Genomic DNA, 22123 nt, shown 5'->3' with positions numbered 1-22123 from the left:
GGACCCAGATTTTGACTTTTCAGTGACTGTTATTAAATAGGAAAAATAACAGAAGCATATCATTATTTCTAGATCTTTTCAGCTATTTTAGTCCAGTCATCATTTTAAAGGGATTCATATAAATCTCATTTGATTTAAGATTTTAACAACATTTTTTCAATTAATTGCAATACATAAGAAAAACTTACATATAATGCTTTGCCTTGTTCACCTTTCACACCTTTCAGTCCATTCAGTCCTGGGCGGCCCTGAAATAAGTAGAAAGTTTAATATGAGTTCAGAAGCAGACTGTTCTATCTTTATTCCATTTCAGAGAGCTTAATACATACTGGGCATCCTGGGAAACCAAGCTCTCCTTTGGGTCCAGCAGGTCCTATTGGTCCCTGGAGAGAAAAGAAAGTGTGATTATGGAGAAAAAGAATAAAACAGAATAAATTTTAAATGGAACAAAACTGTGACATATGTTCAATTATTTAGAAAGGATATCATAGTCATAGTCACATTTGCATTATAGTTCAATCCGCGATGGTCTGCAGACAATGCACATAATGTCCTGTCTATTCACTATCTAAGGGATCTCAGAAACTGAGAGGTATGTATACAAAAATGAACTCTGGCTTGGAAAAAGATTGGTCCTCTGAAATGAAGTCTGAATTCTCAGCCATTTATAGGGTGTAAAATTCAAAACGGAGTTGCCAGGCATTGAAGTATAAAGGAAAGTTAAATGTATCAATCAATAGAAAAATGGCAGTCTCTCTTAGTGGTGCTAAATAGGTGTATGCTTTGTTTATCTGCTTTTGGCTTATATGTTTTTTCTAAATATTTTTGTGTCAGAGCCTCTGGGAAAATGTCTGTGCACCAATCTAAGACTTTATATATCACCAAATGACTACGTAACTCCTGCCAACCTTGGTATGTGGATTTACGGGGCTAATAGTTGAAGCAGAGCAGGTCCTTCTTTACACAAGAGTGACCCATCAGACCACACCGACTGATACAAGTGACTATAGAAAAAAGGGGCAAGCAGGCCCCTCAGGAAAAGTAGTCCAGGACTATGGGTGATCCATGGTTCGGTATTTACAAGCATGTAATCTCTAGACAGCCAGCGAGTCAATGCAAAGCAGTAAACCTGAGGAACACCACAAACTTTCATCCTGCTGTCAGCTTCCTGAGACTCAACAAAACCACCAGAGTCTAGACAATTTCTTTATATATGTGTCAACCTTTCTGGTTTCATTTTCATTTTTTTCAGCCTGGTGAAATGCTGAGGGATACCCCTCCTTTGATGTTATGACTCTTATGTTTTAACTTCAGCAGTGATTCCACATATGCATAGAAGACAGAAGGTGAAGACTACATGTGTGTGGGATGCATAAAATCTGAAAATGGTACTTCAAATACCTAAAACAATTCTGGGTTAAATAGTCTTTCTGTCTACAGATCTCATGTAGATACCTCTCACAGGTGACAATTTATATGTTTAATCCTGAGAAATTACAGTACTTTTAGTGTGTTTATTGTAACAAACCTTCTATTGTTATCTGCAATATGGTGGTTAATGCAGACCTTTGCTGATGGAAAAAAGACTGGCAATTTTACTGCCTACCACAATTCGGGCATGTCACTTTAAGTCACTAACTTTTGTTGGCATCATGACTGCTACTTCAAAGGGTGACTAGCAAATAATTGAAAAACAAGAGGAAATCCTCATCTTGTCAGTCAATCCTCTTGATTAATTAGGAATGTGGAGACTAAAAAGGAATAGAAGATGAATTAAACAAAAAAGGAAGAATGAAATAAATCAAATCAGAAGTAATTAGGTGAAAACAGACAGTGAGGAAAGACAAAAAGAAGAAATGCAGGAAAGAAAAGCCGTGATCTGCAAAATTTGACAAGTTTAGGATCCATGGAAATGCTCTAGATACATAAATCCTTTCTGCTATTGCTCTGCTTGGCTCCAAGACAACAAGTCCTTGTTCCCCTCATTTTTCTTCCTACTTAAGTGTATCAGCAGCAGTATTGGGAACAGTGTCAATATACTTTCTGACCCATTTTTCTCTTTTCAGTTTGCCTCAACTACTTGAAGTACATATTTTGGTTGAGGAGCTACAACCACCTTCACACAGGATGGTGCTGACAGCAAAGATTCTTTTCAAAAAAGTGCTCTCCACAGCTACACTGAAGCCTTGCTGCTACTGGCACCTCTGGGGCCTGTCTGGGAAGGACCAGAAGAACTGTTTGGTTCCCAGCTATGAATAGTGCACAGCACGAACCTGAACTCACAGTTATTTCACTTGGCAGTTTTTTCTTGTTTCTGATTAAATCACTGCTGAGAAGTCACTGGACATCACTACAGCTAAGCCCACCAATCTGTAGAGTTCTGTGTAAATACTATGCAAGAAACCCCCTAAAACAACTCATGCTCATCTCCATGGGCTGGGACAATGAGAACAGGATCTTTTCATCTGCTGTTGCTGTTGCAGAACGGGGGAATGAGCACCCACTCCCTCTGAACTGTCTTTCCACGATTTGAGGATACAGGGCATTTAGGTAGCTTCATAGGAAGGTGTAAATAGGGTCAGCCAAGCAAAAATGAAGGACACCAGAATAGTGTCCCTCAGTATACTAACACTGAATACCTATATATTTTTGGGTTTTCTATCCACAGATTTCAGTACACTTTACAAAATTAACCAATAAAGCCAATAAAGAGAAGCATGATTTGCATGGGATAACTCAGCAAGCCTGTGGCAGAACTGAGTCATCTTATTCAGAGTCCAGTGCTGTTGCCCTGTTATCTCTTAGCTCAAGGCATATAGGAAGCATGGACAAGTTAAGAGCTAGAAAGATCCCAGGGAATCTTTTGCATACTCAGAATTTTGCATCTCATCTGATAACAGAATCTTGATGAAGGAATACCGTCTAGATTTAAATACCAGTCTCTCACCAATCCATTTTCTGAATTGAGCCATTGCCAAACCGATAGAGTTGTCATTTACCAAATCCTTTTATCCCAAACTGGCAAGTATTTGTCCTTTACTTTATGTAATATCATTTAATTGAAAAATGATCTACATTCATGGAAAATGTATTCAATGATTTATGCATCAAACTGAAATCGATGGATTAATTGCTGTAGTACTTTGCAATTAGCAGCTGTCATTGATAAAAAAGCCAAGGTGCATTCCAGAATGAATTCCACAGGAGAGGTAAAATTAAAGATTATATAACCTTAAATTGAATATTGTTCACTAGCACTGCCGTGTATATTTTTATCATACCAAAGCTGATGACTGCATTAGATATGAAATTCAGGAATAACTTGTGAAAATAATGTTCACAACACCACCACCACCACCAAAATTTAAAGCACTTCTGACTAATGACATTTGAAACCATTCCAAGATAGTAGTACCTTTATCAAACTTTTATTTCATTTCCTGTTTGAAATTAACTTCTGCCCATATGATCAATGTTAATGTCTGTGTTTAAAGCAGACATTAGATCACTGGTGGACTCTAACAGATATAAGCTTCAGTATTGCACCCCTAGGTTTTCAAAATGAGTCAACCCACTTTTCCTCACCACCAAATACAAAGATGGAGTTAGAAAAAAGAAACCCAAAATGTGTGAGGCATTTTTCTGTTTTACTTTCTCATATTTGAGCCCTTAAAGAATATGGAAATCTGAGCCTTACTTAGCAACCAAGATGACTAGAAACAGTTTTTTTTGTTTATTAGCTTAACTAAAGAGAAGCCTCTGATTGTGCTGTTCTGGAGCCACCTTCACTATTTCCTGTGTCAAAAATCCAGCCCTTCCCTGACAAATGTTAGCAACTACACAAGACACGTGCCAGCAGCCACAGCTAGAAGTGAAAGAGGGAAGCAAGGAAACCACAGAAGACTGCTTATCAGAAAAGGAAACTTCATTTACAACAGCAAAGGAGTCAAGAGAGTCAACTGCGACAGACTGATGCCATGGTTTTTACTAAGGGCTCCTACTCAGTACCTCCGAATGTCCTGCTCCCCTTCCAGCAAACAGTGTAAAAGAACACGGGATTCTCATTTCCCTGCAGCAGGAGGCTGGATTCAGTCTGGCCCTTCTGCATTTGCTATTGACAGTACTCACCTCCTGAGACTCTCCCTGGTTGCTGCAGCTCTCATCTGCCAGTCAGCTACTTCTCTGTACTTAATCCCTTGTGGTCCAAACTACTGTGCTTCTGTCCAGCTGAAGTTTCAAAAAGGAAGGGAAATGGGGCTTTTTTTTTTCCAAATTTTGGAAGCTGGTCTATGAGCTCATTCTACCTCCAGTGGCAGAGAGGAGCAATCAGAGTTCCCAGTTATGTCAAAGCTGATCTTGGACCAGAGCTTTAACTTGTGTAAAGTGGAACAGAACCACTGACATTGAAGCTATAGTAAGTTATATTCCAGAGGCTCTGACCAAGCACTCTGCAGTCTGCACATTATTGCTGCACAGGATGCCCACCAACTGCAAAGGGGTTTTTACTATGGGACAATACTAAAATGAATCATGGCCATCAGCAGCATTGATCAAACTGAAGAATTCTGCACTAAGAATCTCAGGATCTGAGTTTTCCTCAAGGAACAAGGAGACTGGGTGATGGACAACACAGAGTTTTGATCAGACTGTATGCCTGTTATCATGGAAAGATCTAGATTGGAAGCTGAGGTGAAATAACTAAGAAAAAAATTCACTGACTCAGCTATTCACTTATAAGTTTGCCTGTGTATCAGGACAAGATTTCATGTTCTCTCCTGTCTCAAATCTTGCATAGCAGGGAGAGCAAAAGCAGCTGCCACCAGGTCTCTGTTCTCTTTTCTGGCTATGAGGGATGAAAACAGCACTTCACAACCCTCTCACAGTACTATGAATAGATACTTGGAAGTCTGAATCGAGACTTCTTTGGCAAATAGGTTCTTCTTGCCTTTTAGTTCTTAGGGGAAGCAGTGAAGATTACATTCTGAGTGACAGTATGGACTGTTTCATCACTGCAAAGATGAAAAGCAGAGGCCCAGTGCTCTGAATATCACTTAAATACTCACAAAACTAGTCTTACCACCATTCTAGGGTTCCCTGAAGATGAACTGTGGGAACTACTAAGGTACATTATCTCAATGTCATCTGTTTTTAGTGAACTGGCAGTGGCCTGTTACCTTTTATAATCTTAAGTTTTTGGGGGTAATTCATTAGGTTTTTCTGGCTTACATAATCCACACACTTCTGGCTATCGTCACAGATTCCTTTGGTGAGAAAATGCTCATGTGCTTTCACTAACTTGAAAAATAGATCGTTACAATGAACCTGCATTGTAGCTGGACAGTTCAGCACAATGGTCTGAGCAGGAAGAGGAACTGGCTGGACAAAATCTTGAGACAGGCTCTGTGTGCCAAATTCTCCTGCACCATTATCACTGATACCAGTGTTGGCAAGGACTTCCTCTAAATGAGCTTGCCTATATGCTGAACTGTATGAAGCTGTATTTCAGGTAGTAGAAGACAGCAATTAGAGGCGCCCCCCCCCCAAGCCTTCTTTCTGCCAGTTCACTCAGAATCGCCTCATAAGTCATGTAAGTTTCTAGCTTTGAAGATATTTCACTGTGGAGTTAAAAAGGATACAATTGTACTACCTGAATTTAAATCCTGAATCAAGTAAGTAGTTTACAACACCACATATGTAACAACCACATTTTTTTCTAAAGGACATTGACCATCCTTAAACATGAATATTCCTTAAGCATGATAATTCCATCCCTGCTTATAAATACGAAAAGCTAAAACAAACTATCTTTACATTTAGTAATATCTGTAAAACCAAACAAAATCAGAAAAGAATCCACTAAATTTTGGAAATGTCTTACCATTGGTCCCACCTGTCCTACCACTCCAGCTTCACCCTATTGGGGACAGACAAACACACAGATGACACAGAGAACTTCTGCAATATCTAGCAGAGGTGGCTGGCAACAAGGCCATTAAACATTGTGGAGGAACACAAAGCAGTGTTAGCTCACCTTCTGCCCTTTTCTTCCTAATAATTCAGTTAAAGATCCATCAGCAGCAATGAGAACTCCTGGTTCTCCCTTTTCACCCTGCAATTATCAAAGTATTTTACAGTGTTTACAAAGCAGCTGTCAATGAAGCAGGAAAAGTTAAAGCAGCAATATTGCTGTTTGAAGTGTGACAGCTTAGTCAGACAAAAACACTATAATGTGAAATCAGTGTGAGTAGGGTTGACTTTCAGCTGCTCTCACATACATGAGACAAACCCCATGAAACATATGCTGGGTCCAAAAGAAACCTCTGCCAAAGGCAGACAAGCTGTTGGCATCTTCCTGTAGACCATCAGCTTAGATACTGGTCAGGAAGCCCCATTGGAAATGAAAAATCTTGATAGAACACTAACTAGAAAGAATCAGACTATCAGGAAAGCATGGGTCTTTCTCTCCAAATAGTTGGAGCATGATGCAGCCTCCTTACCTTTACAGAAGGTTACTTCCCAGCATTATGAACCTCTGAGCTTCATTTCTTCAAGGTGTAATTCCATTCAATAATGGCACCACAACCATGAATTTTCATTCCCCAGTTCAAACAAATTGTTCCAATTCTAGACCTCACCTGTAACTTTCCTCTTCCTAACTCAGGCAATCTGAGAAGCTTGGTACAATAGCTCTCCCAAGATCTCTAATGGAAAATATCTGTTTTGAAACTAACAATTGCACTGATAGCCTGACTTAGAGCACTTCCCTTGTGCTTCATCTTCTGCATATTTAAGGCACGCTTTGGAGTTTACCTGAAGTTGGCTTCACTGACTTTGTCTTCTGTGAGGCTTTATGGACCCAAGGCTGCAATAGAAGCCTGTCATGATCCTTGAAGGGGAATACTCCTAGGGGTCTATGCAGCTTCATTGTGCTTCCTGAGATCATCAATTTGGTGTTCGTGCCTCATAATCAGCCTGAGAATCACCATGTCATTGGTGGGTGTATAATATAATGCCTTCAGAGTTTTGAGTTGCTTCCAGTGGGGACCGTAGAAGTCCTTCCCCCCCCCCCCCAAAAAAAAAAAAAAGCAAACAAACCCCCCCAAACCACACCAAAAAACCATTTACTGGTTTTAAGGTTGAGCTTGATGATTTTAGGCACTGGGTAAAACAACAGGAATCCCTGTGCCAAAAGGGGACTGGTATTTGTGGCCTGGAATGTTTCCTCCTAAGCACTGAAGATGCTGTTCATCTACAATCTCATTTCAAACCGTAATTAACCATTCCCAAACCTTCATACTAGCTGTGAGAAAGTGAGGTCAGCTACTTACAAACACAAAGAATAAGAGGAAAGTGTTTTTGTTTTTCTTATCCCCAAGATTGTAATAACTTGTCCTTCTCCCCTGCTTCCTGCAGGTGGAGGAGAAGGGGAGAAGAACAGAACAACAACTGGGATATTTACAAAACAGTAGAGTCAGTCCTCAGTCATATCTCAGCAGTGCTACAATGTAAACCCAATTGTGTAGAAATAACAGAAAGAATCCAGAGGAAGGAGTTGCCCACATCTTACACTTTCTTTGGGAACAGAAACACAATGATACGCTTCTGTAGGCAAAGCCCTTTGTGCTAAGGCAGGAGGAGGAAAAGATCATCCTTATATATTTGGCCTTTTAGTTAGGATCCCAGGCTGTTAGCACAGATGATCAGTTTACAAGAAAAGGTCACCTCATGTTTAATGTTTATGCAAACTTATTCCGATAAGTACATACTGCATTGCAGAATTTCAATGCCGGGGACAGAACGTTAGCGCTCAGTAATATATCAAGGTATTTTGTTCAGCATTGCTTCAATTTCCACTTAGTAAATTTTTTACATAAACTTATTAACAGCCTGGTCCCTAACAAAATTAAAATCATAAAACACGTAATGTCACCAGATATTTGTTACCTACCACATTTTGCAGCTTGTACTTTTCCCTACTCGTTTTCTCTTACCTGTTGTCCTTTAGGTCCTTGTGGTCCAGGTAAGCCAGTATCTCCCTTTGGTCCCCGTGGGCCCTAGGTAAAAATGAATACATAAATAAATCTATGGTGAGATCTGCTGAGAATATGGAGCTGGGCCATTTTACTAAATGTAATTTTAAATAACTGGAAATCTTGAACTTTAAATCACTCTGTTTGTAATCTAAGCATTTTTATAAAACCAAATTGCTGTCTTTATTCCCTAAAACAAATATCAGATAGGGAGAATGTGTTAAAAACAACAAAACTAACCCCCTGGTGTTTTTCACCAATGTAGAAGATACACACATTCACAAATGGAAACAAGCAAACATTAATAAAAGTGGAAATTCAGCCTAAAATTCTGTCTTTCCTCCCTACTCTATTCTCTCTCACTCCATTCAGCCAGACTGATTTTCAGAATTTCTGAAGGTACATTTTTAAGGAACACTACTTTAAAAATATTTTTATCTGAAATATAGATTATATGTATGAAAAAATGATCATTTCTATATCTTATGGGGAGAAAACATTTGGCTCAGGTCAGAATTTCACCCATCAAGAATCAAATTCAAGTCTGCATGATTTCTATATCAGTAAACAGCTAGAGAAAAGGACTGAGGTAAAGACAAGAATGGTATTTTCATGTCTGTAGAAATTCTGTTAATGACGGAGAGATTATACAATTCATTGAATCACTTTCTAAATCTCACCAGCTCATTTTTAACTAAAAAGAATTTTTTTAAGTTTTTTTTTCCCCCCTTTTGGCTTTCAGTGCAGTCCACAATACCCAGGACTCAGTAAACAACCTTCTGTAGAACTTTGGGCAATTTGCCAGCATTTTGTCAACATCATTTGTCAGCTTTCCCAGCTTTCTTCTCAGTTAGGCAATAGAGAAAGGATCCTGAGATCATATGCCTGCATCTAAACTGCAGAAGGGTCTTAACACAGAGTTCATTTCTACTACAACCATAATATCCTGTTGACTGCATAAAGACCTATGTTCTCCCATATGAGAGTTTATTAGAATTTGTATAAATTCTGTACTACATAAATGTTAAAATATTAAAGTATATTCAAGAATATGTATTTAAATCCCAGGAACATAATACTTACAGGAAATCCTGGTAGACCTGGCTTGCCATCTGGCCCCTGCGAAATGCAAAAAACCACCCCCATACAAACACATATTATGGACTTGCAAAACAGAGAGTGCAGTTTACACATACCTCCTAACTTGCGAATATTAATTGATCTGAAACTGGAAGAAGAATTTCTTTCAGCCAGTGGTAGGTTGCAAACACTCCACAGTATCCTGATCTTATAACTTTTTCCGGGACAATAGAGTTTACTTTCCAAAACTGAAGGGACAGAGATCCAGGAAAAGCAGAAGAAAGGTGACATCTTCCACATATCAAAAGCAACCATAATTCAGTCTCCCTTGAGTCTTTTCCAGTGTCCATCACAGGGAACACAGTAGCCCTCCCTTGGCCTTTGCCACTGAGCTACTGATTATCTGTGGATCACAAAATAGTGTCCACTAGATTGTGAGTAGAAACACAGGTCTGGATTTGCACTGGGCATATTTAAGACTGCCCAACTGTGATATCCACAGAGAGTCCCCTTAGCTCTAGTTTAACCTGGATACATATTATATGAATCACTATGAGACTGCTCCTCCTTCCTGACTAGGGAGTGCTCAGAGATGCAGGTTCCTAAAGATGCAAAGTTTCCATTGCAACTGCACTTTAAGTTACAGGACCTACTTCTTTCTTTTGGGACTAACTGTAATCACTGTTACAAACCACTGCATTTTGGCTGGGCTTATGAACCCACTCATCTACATCATTTTGGACACCTGTCATCTAAGGTTTGGTTGGCAACTACCTGCAGTAAGAGAGCTCACACAAGAGGACTTATCTTCGCATCCTATTATGTCCAGGGCCTAGGAGAATCAGGTCTTTAGGAAACATAGCAAAATGCTCCTCTAAGAAAGCTGTTTTACCGTAAGCAGAGCTGGATGCAGCCACTATAATAGTGTCCTCTTGCCATGTGAAAAGGGAAAAAGAGGTGTGTTGGGCTAACAGGCACACAGACACAGGATTGAAAGCTATTATTGGAGCTAATGCCCTTCTCCTCAGTTCACTAACAGATTCAAAAAATATTTATTTTGGGGCAGTTATATCAATAATATGAATCTTTTTTCACTGTGGCTATGTAGAATCAAATTCTGTTATCAGGTACACACATTCTGGTTTTCCTTGTTTTGACAGGAATTGAATGTGAGGAGGAGAACTGGGCTCACCTTGTTTGTGATTTTACCTAGTATACAAACCAAGCATGAAAGCAGATAAAATAAAACACACAAACAACACAAATTAAACTGGTTGTGAAGCATGATGCTTAGCTTTAGAGAATAAAATTTTGCAAAGTGCAATGTATTGATGTTTTTCAGGCCAGTTCTGCTCTAACTTTGCATAGACTCCACAGCACAAAAAAGGAAGGCTTCTCTGTGGATCTAGCCCTAGGAATTTGAAATCAGTACCAGGAAGCATTCAGAATTTCAAATATCTGACTGAACTGTGATATACTCCTGGCTGCAAAACAGAGCCTGAAATTTCACATCTGTGGTTCTCCCATGAGATTTCCAGCTTTACATCCACAACTCTACTGGCTATGAGACAAAACTCATATACTGGAGCTTAGCATTCCTAATCGCAGACTCAAGTAGAAGTGAAAAAAACCTTTATTTCAACATTTCATGACTTGAAAAACAAGAAGAGAAAAAAATGGAAGAAATACTATGTAAATCTGAGTCCCTGTTTTTGCATCAGTTCCACATTTCTGTCATTCTGAACACATAGTTCAGATTCAGAGCTAAGCCAGTTTCTCCCCGATTGCTTTCTTCAACACGAATATATGAAAATTAATGTATCCATACAGGATTCAGTTCTGTGCTGTTGTACTCCTGCACAGCTTCTTGCTGAAGTTAGCAGGAGTAACACACACATTTCTGAGGCAGATGAAACTGAGCTGTAGATGGTACTCAAAAGGAGACATTGAAGACAGAGCAAATCTGAACATTTAATAAAGCAGCATATACTCACCGGAGGCCCAAGCAATCCTTTAATTCCAGTGGAATTAAAAATTCCATCTGTATCATTCAGTAGTAGTTTAAAAAGTGGATAAGGAACAGATTATTTCGAATGCTAAATTGGTTATCTGGAATAGACATACATTTTTGGAAATGCACACACAATTAAAGCATCCCATTATAACTACGGGTAGAAGAAACACAAATGAGGCAACAGAGAATGCTCTCTACTTTTAATTTTTGTTATGCAACTGGAATAACTGAACCTAGCACTTGTGTTACACTTTATATGTAAAGATCTCAGAATGCTTTAAAAACTTTCATGAACTCAACCTCATAAAACCCAGAACTGGGGGGAGGTTTGAAAACCCTAAAACAAAATGTTATGACATGACATCATCATAAGATAGAGATCAAAATAAAAATTTTAGACTCCAGTACATCAGTGGCATTCTGAGATGGTGAAACGGTCTGACCGTACACACCTTGTAGATTCAAAGTTATGATTATATTCTGGACATGTCTGTATCACACAGTGCTGTGCCATATAGTGATTCCTAAGTAAACTCTGAGCAAGCTGCTCTGCCTGTTCAATGCAATACAGAGCAATCAAAGAAACTAGCTTAGATCCCCCAAACAGTATATACACTTGAATGCGGTGCAGCACCTAAGCTAATCAGCTCTGAGTCTCAGAAAGGTTGAACAGAGCCTGGAATTAGTAAGCTCAGCACTAATTTGGAGGTCTCTACAGCTTGTGATCATAGGTTGGCAGGGACCTCCAGAGATCACCTAGTGCAACACCCTGCTCAAAGCAGGTCTAATTAGATCAGGTTGCTCAGGTACTTGTCCAGTGAGTCTTGAACACCTCCAAGGATAGAGATGCCACATCCTTTTTGGGCAACTGGTTGCAGTATTTGACCACCCTCAGGCTAAAAACATTTTTGCTTATACAGGCATACCTTGTTTTATTGCACTTCGCTTTATTGCACTTTGCAGATATTGTGTTTTTTACAAATTGAAGGTCTGTGGCAACCCTGCATCGAGCAAGGCTATTGACACCATTTTTCCAACAGCATGTGCTCACTTCGTGTCTCTGTGTCACATTTTGGTAATTCTCGCAATATTTCAGATTTTTTCATTATTATTATATCTGTTATGGTGATCTGTGGTCAGTGATCTTTGATGTTACTGTTGGAATTGTTTTGGGATGCCACGAACCGCTCCCACATAAGATGGTGAACTTAAATCGATAAATGTTGTGTGTGTTCTGAGTGCTCCACCGACCGGCCATTCCCCCATCTCTCTCCCTCTCCTCAGGCCTCCATTTTCCCTGCGACACAACAATATTGAAATTAGGCCAGTTAATAACCCTACAATGGCCTCTAAGTGTCCAAGTGAAAGGAAGAGTCGCACATCTCTCACTTGAAATCAAAAGCTAGAAATGATGAAGCTTAGTGAGGAAGGCAAATCGAAAGCCGAGACAGGCCAAAAGCTAGGCCTCTTGCGCCCAACAGCTAGCCAAGCTGTGAATGCAAAGGAAAAGGTCTTGAAGGAAATTAAAAGTGCTACTCCAGGGAACACATGAACGATAAGGAAGCGAAACAGCCTTATTGCTGATATGCAGAAAGTTTTAGTGGTCCAAATAGAAGATCCAACCAGCCACAACATTCCCTTAAGCCAAAGCCTCATCCAGAGCAAGGTCCTAACTCTCTTCAATTCTATGAGGACTGAGAGAGGCGAGGGAGCTGCAGAAGTAAAGTTTGAAGCTAGCAGAGGTTGGTTCATGAGGTTTAAGGAAAGAAGCCATCTCCATAACAAAAAAGTGGAAGGTGAAGCAGCAAGTGCTGATGCTGCAGCAAGCTATCCAGAAGATCTAGCTAGGACAATTGATGAAGGTGGCTACACTAAACAACAGATTTTCAATGTAGACGAAACAGCCTTGTATTGGAAGAAGATGCCATCTAGGACTTTCATAGCTAGAGAGGAGAAGTCTATGCCTGGCTTCAAAGCTTCAAAGGACAGGCTGACAGCAAGAGAACTAGAACTGACAGTAAGAGAAGTAGAATTAGAAGTGGAGCCTGAAGATGTGACTGGACTGCTGCAATCTCATGATAAAACTTGAACGGATGAGGAGTGGCTTCTTATGGATGAGCAAAGAAAATGGTTTCTTGAGATGGAATCTACTCCTGGTGAAGATGCTGTGAACATTGTTGAAATGACAACAAACAATTCTGGATATTACATAAACTTAGTTGATAAAGCAACGGCAGGGTTTGAGAGGATTGACTCCAGTTTTGAAAGAAGTTCTGTTGTGGGTAAAATGCTATCAAACAGCATCGCATGCTACAGAGAAATCCTTCATGAAAGGAAGAGTCAATCGATGTGGCAAACCTCATTGCTGTCTTATTCTAAGAAATTGCCACAGCCACCCCAGCCTTCAGCAACCACCATCCTGATCAGTCAGCAGCCATCAACACGGAGGCAAGACCCTCCATCAGCAAAAAGACTATGACTCGCTGAAGGCTCAGATGATGTTTAGCATTTTTTAGCAATAAAGTATTTTTTAATTAAGGTATGTACATTGTTTTTTAGACATAATGCTACTGCACACTTAATAGACTACAGTATAGTGTAAACAGAACTTTTATATGCACTGGAAAACCAAAAAATTCATGTAACTAGCTTTATTGTGATATTTGCTTTATTGGGGGGGTCTGGATCCAAACCAGCAATATCTCCGAGGTATGCCTGGATCTATTTGGAATTCCCTATGTTCCAGCTTGCGTCTGTTGCCTCTCATCCTATTGCTGTGCATCTCCAAGAAGAGTCTAGCTCCATCTTTTCTTTGTCTTCTGATCAAGTAGTTGTAGACAGCAATAAGGTCTCCCCTTAGCCCCCTCTTCTCCAGGCTGAACAGAGCCACTTCTCTCAGCCTTTCCTTGTACATCATGTGCTCCAGCCATCTGACCATCTTGGTGACTCTCTGCTGGACTTGCTCCAGTATGTCAGTATCTTTCTTGTACTGGGGAGCCCCGAAGTAGACATAGTACTCCAGATGCAGTCTCACAAATGTTGAATAGAGGGTAATGATCACCTCCCTGGACCTGCTGGCTACCATCTTGCTAATACAGCCAGGATGTGACTGGCCTTCTTCACTGCAGGGGCACACTGCTAACTTCTGTCCACCATGACCACCAGATCCTTTTCTGCAGAGCTGCTTCCTAGACAATCTGCCAATAGCCTGTATTGTTGCATGGGGTTATTCCATCCCCAGTGCAAGACCTTGAACTTGGTCTTTTTGAACTTCAAGAGGTTCCTGTCAATTCATTTCTCCAGTGTGCCAGGTCCCTCTGAATAGCAGCACTGTCCTCCAGAGTATTGACCATGTCACAAGTTTGGTGACTGCAAACTTGCTTAGAGTGCTCTCCATCCTATCATCCAGGTAATTAATGAAGACATTAAGCAGTATTGGTCCCAGTATTGATCTCTGAGAAATGTCAATAGTTACCAGCTGCCAGCTGGATTTTACACCACTGATCACAAATCTTTGAGTTCATCAGTGAATTTTCCACCCACCTTTATTATCCACTTATGCAACCCATAGCTCTTCCAATTGGTGATAACGAGACTGTGGGAGACTGTGTCAAAAACCTTGCTAAAACTGAGGTATACAACATGCAGTGGCCATTCCTTGTCCATAGACAAGGAATCAGGTCATTCAGGAATGACCTGCCCTTGGGAAATCCATGTTGGCTGCTCCTGATCAGCTTCTTGTCCTGATGTTGTGATTAGGCTTCTTTCCTCTTTCATTTTGGTTTCAGAGAGCTTGCTTTCTGGTTTAAATAGGTTTAAGCAGTCATACATTACAATTCAGGATGATATATAAGTGCTTGCTCCACATAAATGTTGTAAGTGAAAAGAGATCCTTACTCAGTTTTTGTCATTTGTTTCATCTCTTTCACCCAACAGTTTCATTTATTGTGTGTTAATCTAACCCTGTTTTGGATTCAGAAATATGCACTGAATCCCAATAGAGCCTTGAACTAGTCCACTTGTTTAGCAGACAAGCCACTCTATCCATTTCAGTTTCAGGTTTTGTGTACAGCAGTATGTTCCCATTAAACATAACAAAAATCTCCTCCTGACTTTCACGAGGTCAGGGTTTGCCTGCAGGTGCCAGGGGGTGCCAGGCAGTACATGAATAAGCATGTTGCCACCAAGGTACTGTGAAATCTGCATGTCTCCTCTGCATGTAAGCATGTCCTGATCTATCAGATCACAATCCTTTGTAACACCTGTCAGGAATGCAGTACTCAGGAATTAGCTTTGAAGCTATCCATGCTTTGAGCAGGAGGTTTGATCAAATGATCCCCAAGGCCCCTTCCAATTTTCTTATAAGTGTCTGAATGGTAGTTTTCTAATCTGGAATGTGAAGAAGGACACAACAGAGGACAGACCTGCTCGGTCACATCATATCTTATCTTTTCTTACCCATGGCATCTGAAGCATGGCAGCATGTGGTCAACTTTCTGTATTTTGAGGTCCCATTGGCTTCATGATTCATGCAGCTGAAAGTTGTTACCCTTTACGAGGTGCTGCTACCTACTCCCTGTCCTCGTGTGCTACAAATAACTCTGGAAAACTGTCACTGAAGCAATTGAAAAACAGCTTAAGCCCTGCTATCAGCACTCCATCACCCAGTCTGCGTGAGCTCTCCACTGCATTGCTCCTGGGTAGCAAAATACCTCTTGTTCCAATACATTCCAGGCCCTACATGTCCCAGAGAGGGAGCAGGATGTAGGATGTGGGCTATTACTTTAATGACAGTAATAAAAGAATCCTGCTGCTGCAATTGTTCTGCTTTATCTATAACTGGTGGCAGAATTCCAGGAGCCCTGGGTTTAAACAGTCTTTTCAGTATGGAATTACTCAGTATTCATTATTTCTAGGCCCAATTCAAACTGTATTGAAGTCAGTGGAAAGAATCCCAAAGGCTTTGTTGAGCTTCAGACCAGGCACTTTGTATATTTTATAAATAGAGTTTAGCTGCAATAGAAACTGTGGCTGAGAGTCAGTAAAGCATATACCGTACTGAAGAATATATGAAAATGTATGGTACAAGAATTATGTTTAGAAAAAAGATCATGGCCTTTCCAGCCTGCTCCAGGTATGTAGTTATTTACCTTCCTTTTTGGAAGCTTTAATAGCAACAATCCAGCAATGTAACTTTTTGACACAGCACATTAGTTCAGAAAGTGCTGACTACACAGTAAGGACTTTGTTTTTCATATTTTCTTCATTGTTACAGAGATGAAGAAACAATATTTTCTAGTACGACTGTCTAGGTGGATTCTAAGCACACCTTCAGCTTCCTATCCAAGGGGCGTGAATATGCACTATTATAATTGCAGAAAGAACATGGGTAACACAAAATCTCTTGGTATTTGCATTATATCCCAGAGATTAGTCTTTCTTCAGGACTTTTCTTCATTTACTTTTTGCACTTAAACTATGGATGAAAATGGCAACCAGAGATAATTAATTGCTCTTTTTTTTTAAATTTAAATCTAATAAACTTTCTCTATTCAAAATTATTTCTATACAGTACCCAACTAATGTGATGTGGTAAAAGCCCAGAAACAACTAATGTGGTTTACTAGTTATCATGATTACATGCATGAAAATGCTCAAAATACCAGATTAGGCTACAAAAGAGCAAAATAACCAATGTAGGATAAGGAATATTGGTTTAATCACTTTGGGATATCAAACAAAAGCAAACTGAGAGACCTTTTTGTACACAGGACAGTTCAGAGCAGACTTTCAGATTGATAACAAGAGGAACTACAGGAGACAGAAATGGCTGCAAGCTTCTGAAACAAACAATTGTCAACAGGTACTGCAGAAGCCTGGAAAAGGCTAGGCTCCATTGCAAACCTCAGATATATTTTATCTTATTTTATCTTATCTTTTTCCAGTGTCAGAAGTGGCTACTGCCATATATCCCATGTCTGCAGGAATCAAATTTCCTTAGCGCACATAGGGATCATGTTAAATGAGGGGAAATCAAAGTCCATTTTCAGTGGAATTCAATCAGCCTTCTCTTTGACAGTTACTGATGAGGCCTGGCTCTAAGTCACAAGTGCCCAGATCAGACCTTAATATTGCAACAACACTGGAACTGCACCAGCTCTTTAATTTGTTGAATTGTGGTGAAGCAACAGAAAATCTGTTTAGTGGTAGCCTCTCAGACCTTAGCAAGAAAATTTCCTTCTGACTCTGATAGATCAGTCCATTGGACTTCCAGAGCCCAGGAAGTATTGTTGTCTTTAACAAGATAATGATTGTGTGAGTGAACTAATAGACCCTGATCTGGGGAATGATCTCCCTGACTGCCTTGTGGATCACTTAAATGGTAGTTGATCTCTGACCTCTTCATCCAGGTCAAGCCAAAATCCACATTACAACAGTCAGGACTGGCATTTTTTCTTCTATTTGCAGTTGATAGGTCTGCTCACAGTGGTTCTTTCCCACAACTGATGCTAACTAAGGAGCTGTTTTTTCTGAGGGACTGAATCAACAAAATGTATTTGAATAATTTAATCTTTTATCTCAGAAAATATATAATGAGCAAAGGTTATGTTCTTTTACAAACATTTGTGAGGTAGGTAGAACTCAATTTCATGTATATTCACAAACGCACACACACATGCACACGCATATTTAATCAACCGCTTCCAAATCCCTCTTGCCAAGTCCTCAGAGAAATCATCTGATTGACAATGGATAGGTTTTGAAGCATACAAGGACAGATGGCACTTGCTGTATCCCTACACAATACCTGTCTGCTATGAATGTACATAAAGCCAAATATAGATGCACCTTACTTCATAAGATAGCCTACTTCTTAAACTCCAACATATTTAGAGAAGGAAATGGGTTTCTGCATTGGTTTGTAATGCACCTGATGTAATGCAGCTTCTGCTGGGCTCTGCACATTGTTGTAACACATAGTGAGCCTGGTTCTTTCAGAAGTTCTGGACAATCCAGAGGACACGCATTAGGGTCCTTCAGACATAGTTACACATTAGTTTAACATGTGTGCACTGTGACTATCATGACAAGTAGGGAGAAGCCATGCAGTCTCCAGCTATGTCAGCTTCAATAATCTTTTCACATTTTTTATACATGTTGTCCTCCTGCTGAGGATCTCACAGTGTTTTTCAAATATTAACGAACTAAGGAACAACATTCGGGTTCATTATTACTATAAACAGAACTGTTTAGTGACTGGTAAGTGCTAATGTCCCACAGTCATACTGTGTCAGCATTGGGAGAAAGAACATAAGTTTTATACCACATCTCTGTCACTTGGCCACCTTTTCCTCTCAAGACCATTGAGGAAATTGCCAGAAATTCCAACAGAAATATGACAAAGTGCAGAGCTAGTAACAGTCCCACTTTGAGCAGGAGTTTGAACTAAATGAGCTTCAAAGGTCCCTTCCAGCCAACATTTCTATGATTCTATACTTCTGTTCATCCAAGATCTTAGAGCCACATTTAAGATGACAATTCTACATGACAAGCTAAGAAGAAACCAAACAAATTCCTTTGGGACTGATTATATGGGCTATGGGATGTCAAGTTGTGCTATATTTGCTATCACAAGTGGACGCCTCAGCAGAAGCCTTGTTGCTTTAGTCAACAGAAAATGTAATGCACAAGTCAGCTTTCTGACAATGCCTGTGCCCAGCTACCCCTAATGCAGATTTCTCAGCCTGGTATTTTCACTCTTTGTAATCAGAAGTCATTTCTAACTGTAGTTATATGCAGTATTATGGAGGAATCTGAGTGGTTTAGGCATCCCCAGCTCTCAAACATGAAGAATTTCCTGTGGCCACTCACACCTTCTCCAGTTCTCAATGTCTTATCAAGCCAATTACCAAAGATTTTTGTTGTCAGTTTGAGACGGGGTTCCTCCTAATTTCTTGGCTTCGTTAATGCTAACTAGTATTGCTTTTGCAAAGGCTGATGTACACAAAGCAAATGTGACTAAAATATACATGCAGCTAAAGGATATGACATAGTTTGTATGAACATTGAGCATATTACCCTTTGACGCTTCCAGTTATTGCTTCCACAACAGAGTCAATGCTCTTGTTTGTACAGTGGATACCCATCAGAGAACACAAGGGGGCTGCATCTCCCTCCTACATACTGGTGTGTCTCAGGTGCCTTGTTTTGTTCCTAGTTTTGTATTTCTTGGCTGATTTTTATTTAACTTTCATAAATCCTGCAGAATCAAGTGCAGAGTTCAAGAGAGGCTCTCAATATCACCCCATGATTCTAGTAAGTTCTTTACCCATTTTCCTTCCTACTTCATCTTCTCAAAATATACCCATTTGATTTAGAGACATACTGAGATTTTTTGTTTTGAGGAGTGGATTTTTGACTTGAATATCAACACCAGAATTTCCACTTAGCTAATTGCTTGTGCCCTCTTCAATTCAAGCTGAGTTATAAGAACTTTGATTCTCGACAAGCATACTTACCTCAGGTATTGCTGTGACTGGTCCTGGTGGTCCTGGTGGTCCAGGTGGTCCCACAATACTGGTCCCATCCTGTCCTGGTTCACCCTATTTCAAGAGCATTACAGATGGAAAGCCGGTTTACTAAACACTACATTTCAAGTAGGTTTCTCAACAAGAATGAAATCCATTCAATCTCACCTGAGGTCCTGGGTCACCCTTCTCCCCTTTTGGACCCTGCATGCAACAATAAGAATGAACATAACTGATTTAAAAGGAAAAATTGTGAAAATGGCATTCTCTAGCTTTACAAAATACACGAATTAAAATGCTGGCATGGAATGATCCCCAGCTCCATCAAACCGCAGAAAGGTTCAGCTGGTTTCATCTCAGACCCTCTGAGGATTTGATGTTTGAAAATATGTGCCACTACCTTTGACAGACCTCACAAATGACAAGGAACAGATCAGCACACAACATTTTGTTAGTCAGGGATTAACTCAGCAAGCTCCTTCAATGCACTGAAATCAGCTATGCCTGGCTGCTGCTTCCTGCATCAGTATTAACTACCCTGGTTGTGTCTGGGATTGCTCAGTGGGCTGGGCAAAGGAACAGAGGTGATCTAAACAACCATTTTTGAGGCAGGTTATACCTAAGCTTGATCAGCCCCTCAGTATGGTCCGCTCTGCTGGGGGTGCAGAGAGCGCAGCTGGAGCAAGCAAGGTGGCAGGGAAGGAGCAGCAGGATGTTCTGGCTAAAGCACACCCTTGGTCCCCAGGGTTCCTGAGCAGGAGAAATACATTAAAATCACCTACAAGCCTGTTAGCTTCCCTCTAATTAAAAGCAGAGCTTATTTCTGAATAATTAAAAACAAAAGGAGCATTGAAAGTTTGAATCAGTCTCTGGAGAGGCCTACACCACTCTTGGCTAGTGAGGCAGGCAAGGGAGACTCTGCTCCTATGTCTGGTGCCTCAGGAAACTGCTCCAGGTTAGGTAGGACAAACCCAGGCCCAGTTCTCCAAAGACTAATAGCAGGTGCTATGAGGGTTGCTGATGATCCTTGAGACATGGGTTTGGGAGCCAGTCTGTTAAGTGATTGCAGAGCACAACAGCCCAACTCACCACGTTTCCAGGACGCCCAGCGATGCCAGGAAAGCCTCGTCTTCCATCTGTACCTGGTATTCCCTGCCACAACAAACATACTATTATCCACTCAAAATTGTATTTGGTCTCATAAAAGCGGGACTATACCACTCTTAGAGGGACACAGGATGTATCCGAGGGGACTATGGGGCATGTTTGTGGAGAGCTCAGCTGAGTTATGATCAGTGGCTCGCATTAGTCATCAACTGTCTTCACTCCTCCTTCTGATTTCCCCTCTTTAGAGCAGATCTTTTTTAATACAGCTTCAATCATTCTTCTCCACTGCTCCCAACTCTGTTCAAAAGGGGTGAATTCTGTTGCTTTCTCCTAAGATACATTTTCTGGGTTATTTCCACCCTTCATTTAAGTGATGATCTAACTGGAGGAAGCAGGGGGAGAGGCATGGAACATATTTGGAGAGACTGCATATGGGGCAAAAAGCTTGATAACCCCTGCTGTAGTTTAATACAGAACTTACATTATTATTGAAAATCTGATTCTATCCTATGGGAAAAAACATCACAACACAGTAATGATAATGCAGTTGGCCTACAGAAAAATGGATAAAAGAAGACAACTAAGTCTTAAAGCATTGATAAACAGTGAAGTACATTTTTGCAAGAGTTTTCTTTTGCGTTGTATGAAAGCGCGAAAGAAATGACACAGAATAGCTTAATGATTCTTCCAGGTACCAGATCAGCCTTGTGTGTGTGTTTTCTTTTTTCTTTTTTTTTTTTTTTGCTGTTTGTTTATTTGGGCTTTTGTTTTTAGGAGAGGGCTGTTTTGCTTCTTGTATTTTGTTCTGCTTCAAGAAAATATTTTTGGGCTCTTACAGAATATAGTATCACGAAAATATAATAGACATAGACAATTCCCTGAAAAAGTCAGCTCAGTAGCTGTCAAAAGGATAAAGTGGATGCTAGGGATTATTAGGAAAAGAACAGGAAGAAAAGAATAGAGGACATTGCTATGCCATTGTATATACTTATAGTATGTCCATAACTTCAATACCGAATTCCTAAATACTTGACTTCTTCTAATACAAGAACTAGTGAGCATCAGATGAAAATAGACGGAGAGAGGTTCATGCAAAGCGTATCTAAGCTGATTGAACACCTTGCCACAAGATGTCACAGATGGTAAAAGCTTGCATGAACTCCAGGGGAGACATCAAGTTCAGGCCAAAGACATCTATGGAATACTTCTAATACAGAAACCCTTTTCTGGCTGAGGAGGTCCCTGAGTCACAAACTGTTGAAGCCTGGGAGGGTACTCAGGGCAACTATAATGTAAAACTTGCCCTTTTCTAAGGTCAAATTGTATCTAAGCATCTGCTTTTGGCCATTGTTGGAGACAGGAAA

General features: G+C 40.2%; 1 protein-coding gene and 1 long non-coding RNA gene across 8 annotated transcripts in view; one reads left to right on the top strand and one right to left on the bottom strand.

The window, feature by feature from the left end:
- Window positions 1–3232, top strand: part of LOC106491019 (uncharacterized) — a 47190-nt gene extending 43958 nt beyond the window's left edge. Inside the window, exons 4-5 of the long non-coding RNA XR_001293716.2 lie at window positions 1253–1388; window positions 2067–3232. This is a non-coding gene — a long non-coding RNA (uncharacterized lncRNA). The remainder of the gene's footprint in view (window positions 1–1252; window positions 1389–2066) is intronic.
- COL15A1 (collagen type XV alpha 1 chain) overlaps window positions 1–22123 on the bottom strand; it is a 180355-nt gene that overhangs the window by 43879 nt on the left and 114353 nt on the right. For 5 of the 7 annotated variants that reach the window (XM_067291066.1, XM_067291064.1, XM_067291065.1 and 2 more), the window contains 10 exons: window positions 20742–20804; window positions 19821–19856; window positions 19644–19727; window positions 11105–11170; window positions 9114–9149; window positions 7992–8054; window positions 6032–6109; window positions 5879–5914; window positions 330–383; window positions 189–248 (listed from right to left, as the gene is read on the bottom strand). In XM_067291066.1, the coding sequence (XP_067147167.1) occupies window positions 189–248; window positions 330–383; window positions 5879–5914; window positions 6032–6109; window positions 7992–8054; window positions 9114–9149; window positions 11105–11170; window positions 19644–19727; window positions 19821–19856; window positions 20742–20804 (576 nt within the window). The remainder of the gene's footprint in view (window positions 1–188; window positions 249–329; window positions 384–5878; window positions 5915–6031; window positions 6110–7991; window positions 8055–9113; window positions 9150–11104; window positions 11171–19643; window positions 19728–19820; window positions 19857–20741; window positions 20805–22123) is intronic. The other 2 variants (XM_067291067.1, XM_067291069.1) reach the window with 2 other exon arrangements.

The sequence above is a fragment of the Apteryx mantelli genome, chromosome 2 (genome assembly GCF_036417845.1).
Source record: "Apteryx mantelli isolate bAptMan1 chromosome 2, bAptMan1.hap1, whole genome shotgun sequence".
Taxonomy (NCBI): domain Eukaryota; kingdom Metazoa; phylum Chordata; class Aves; order Apterygiformes; family Apterygidae; genus Apteryx; species Apteryx mantelli.
This window is presented reverse-complemented; position numbering and strand designations above follow the sequence as displayed.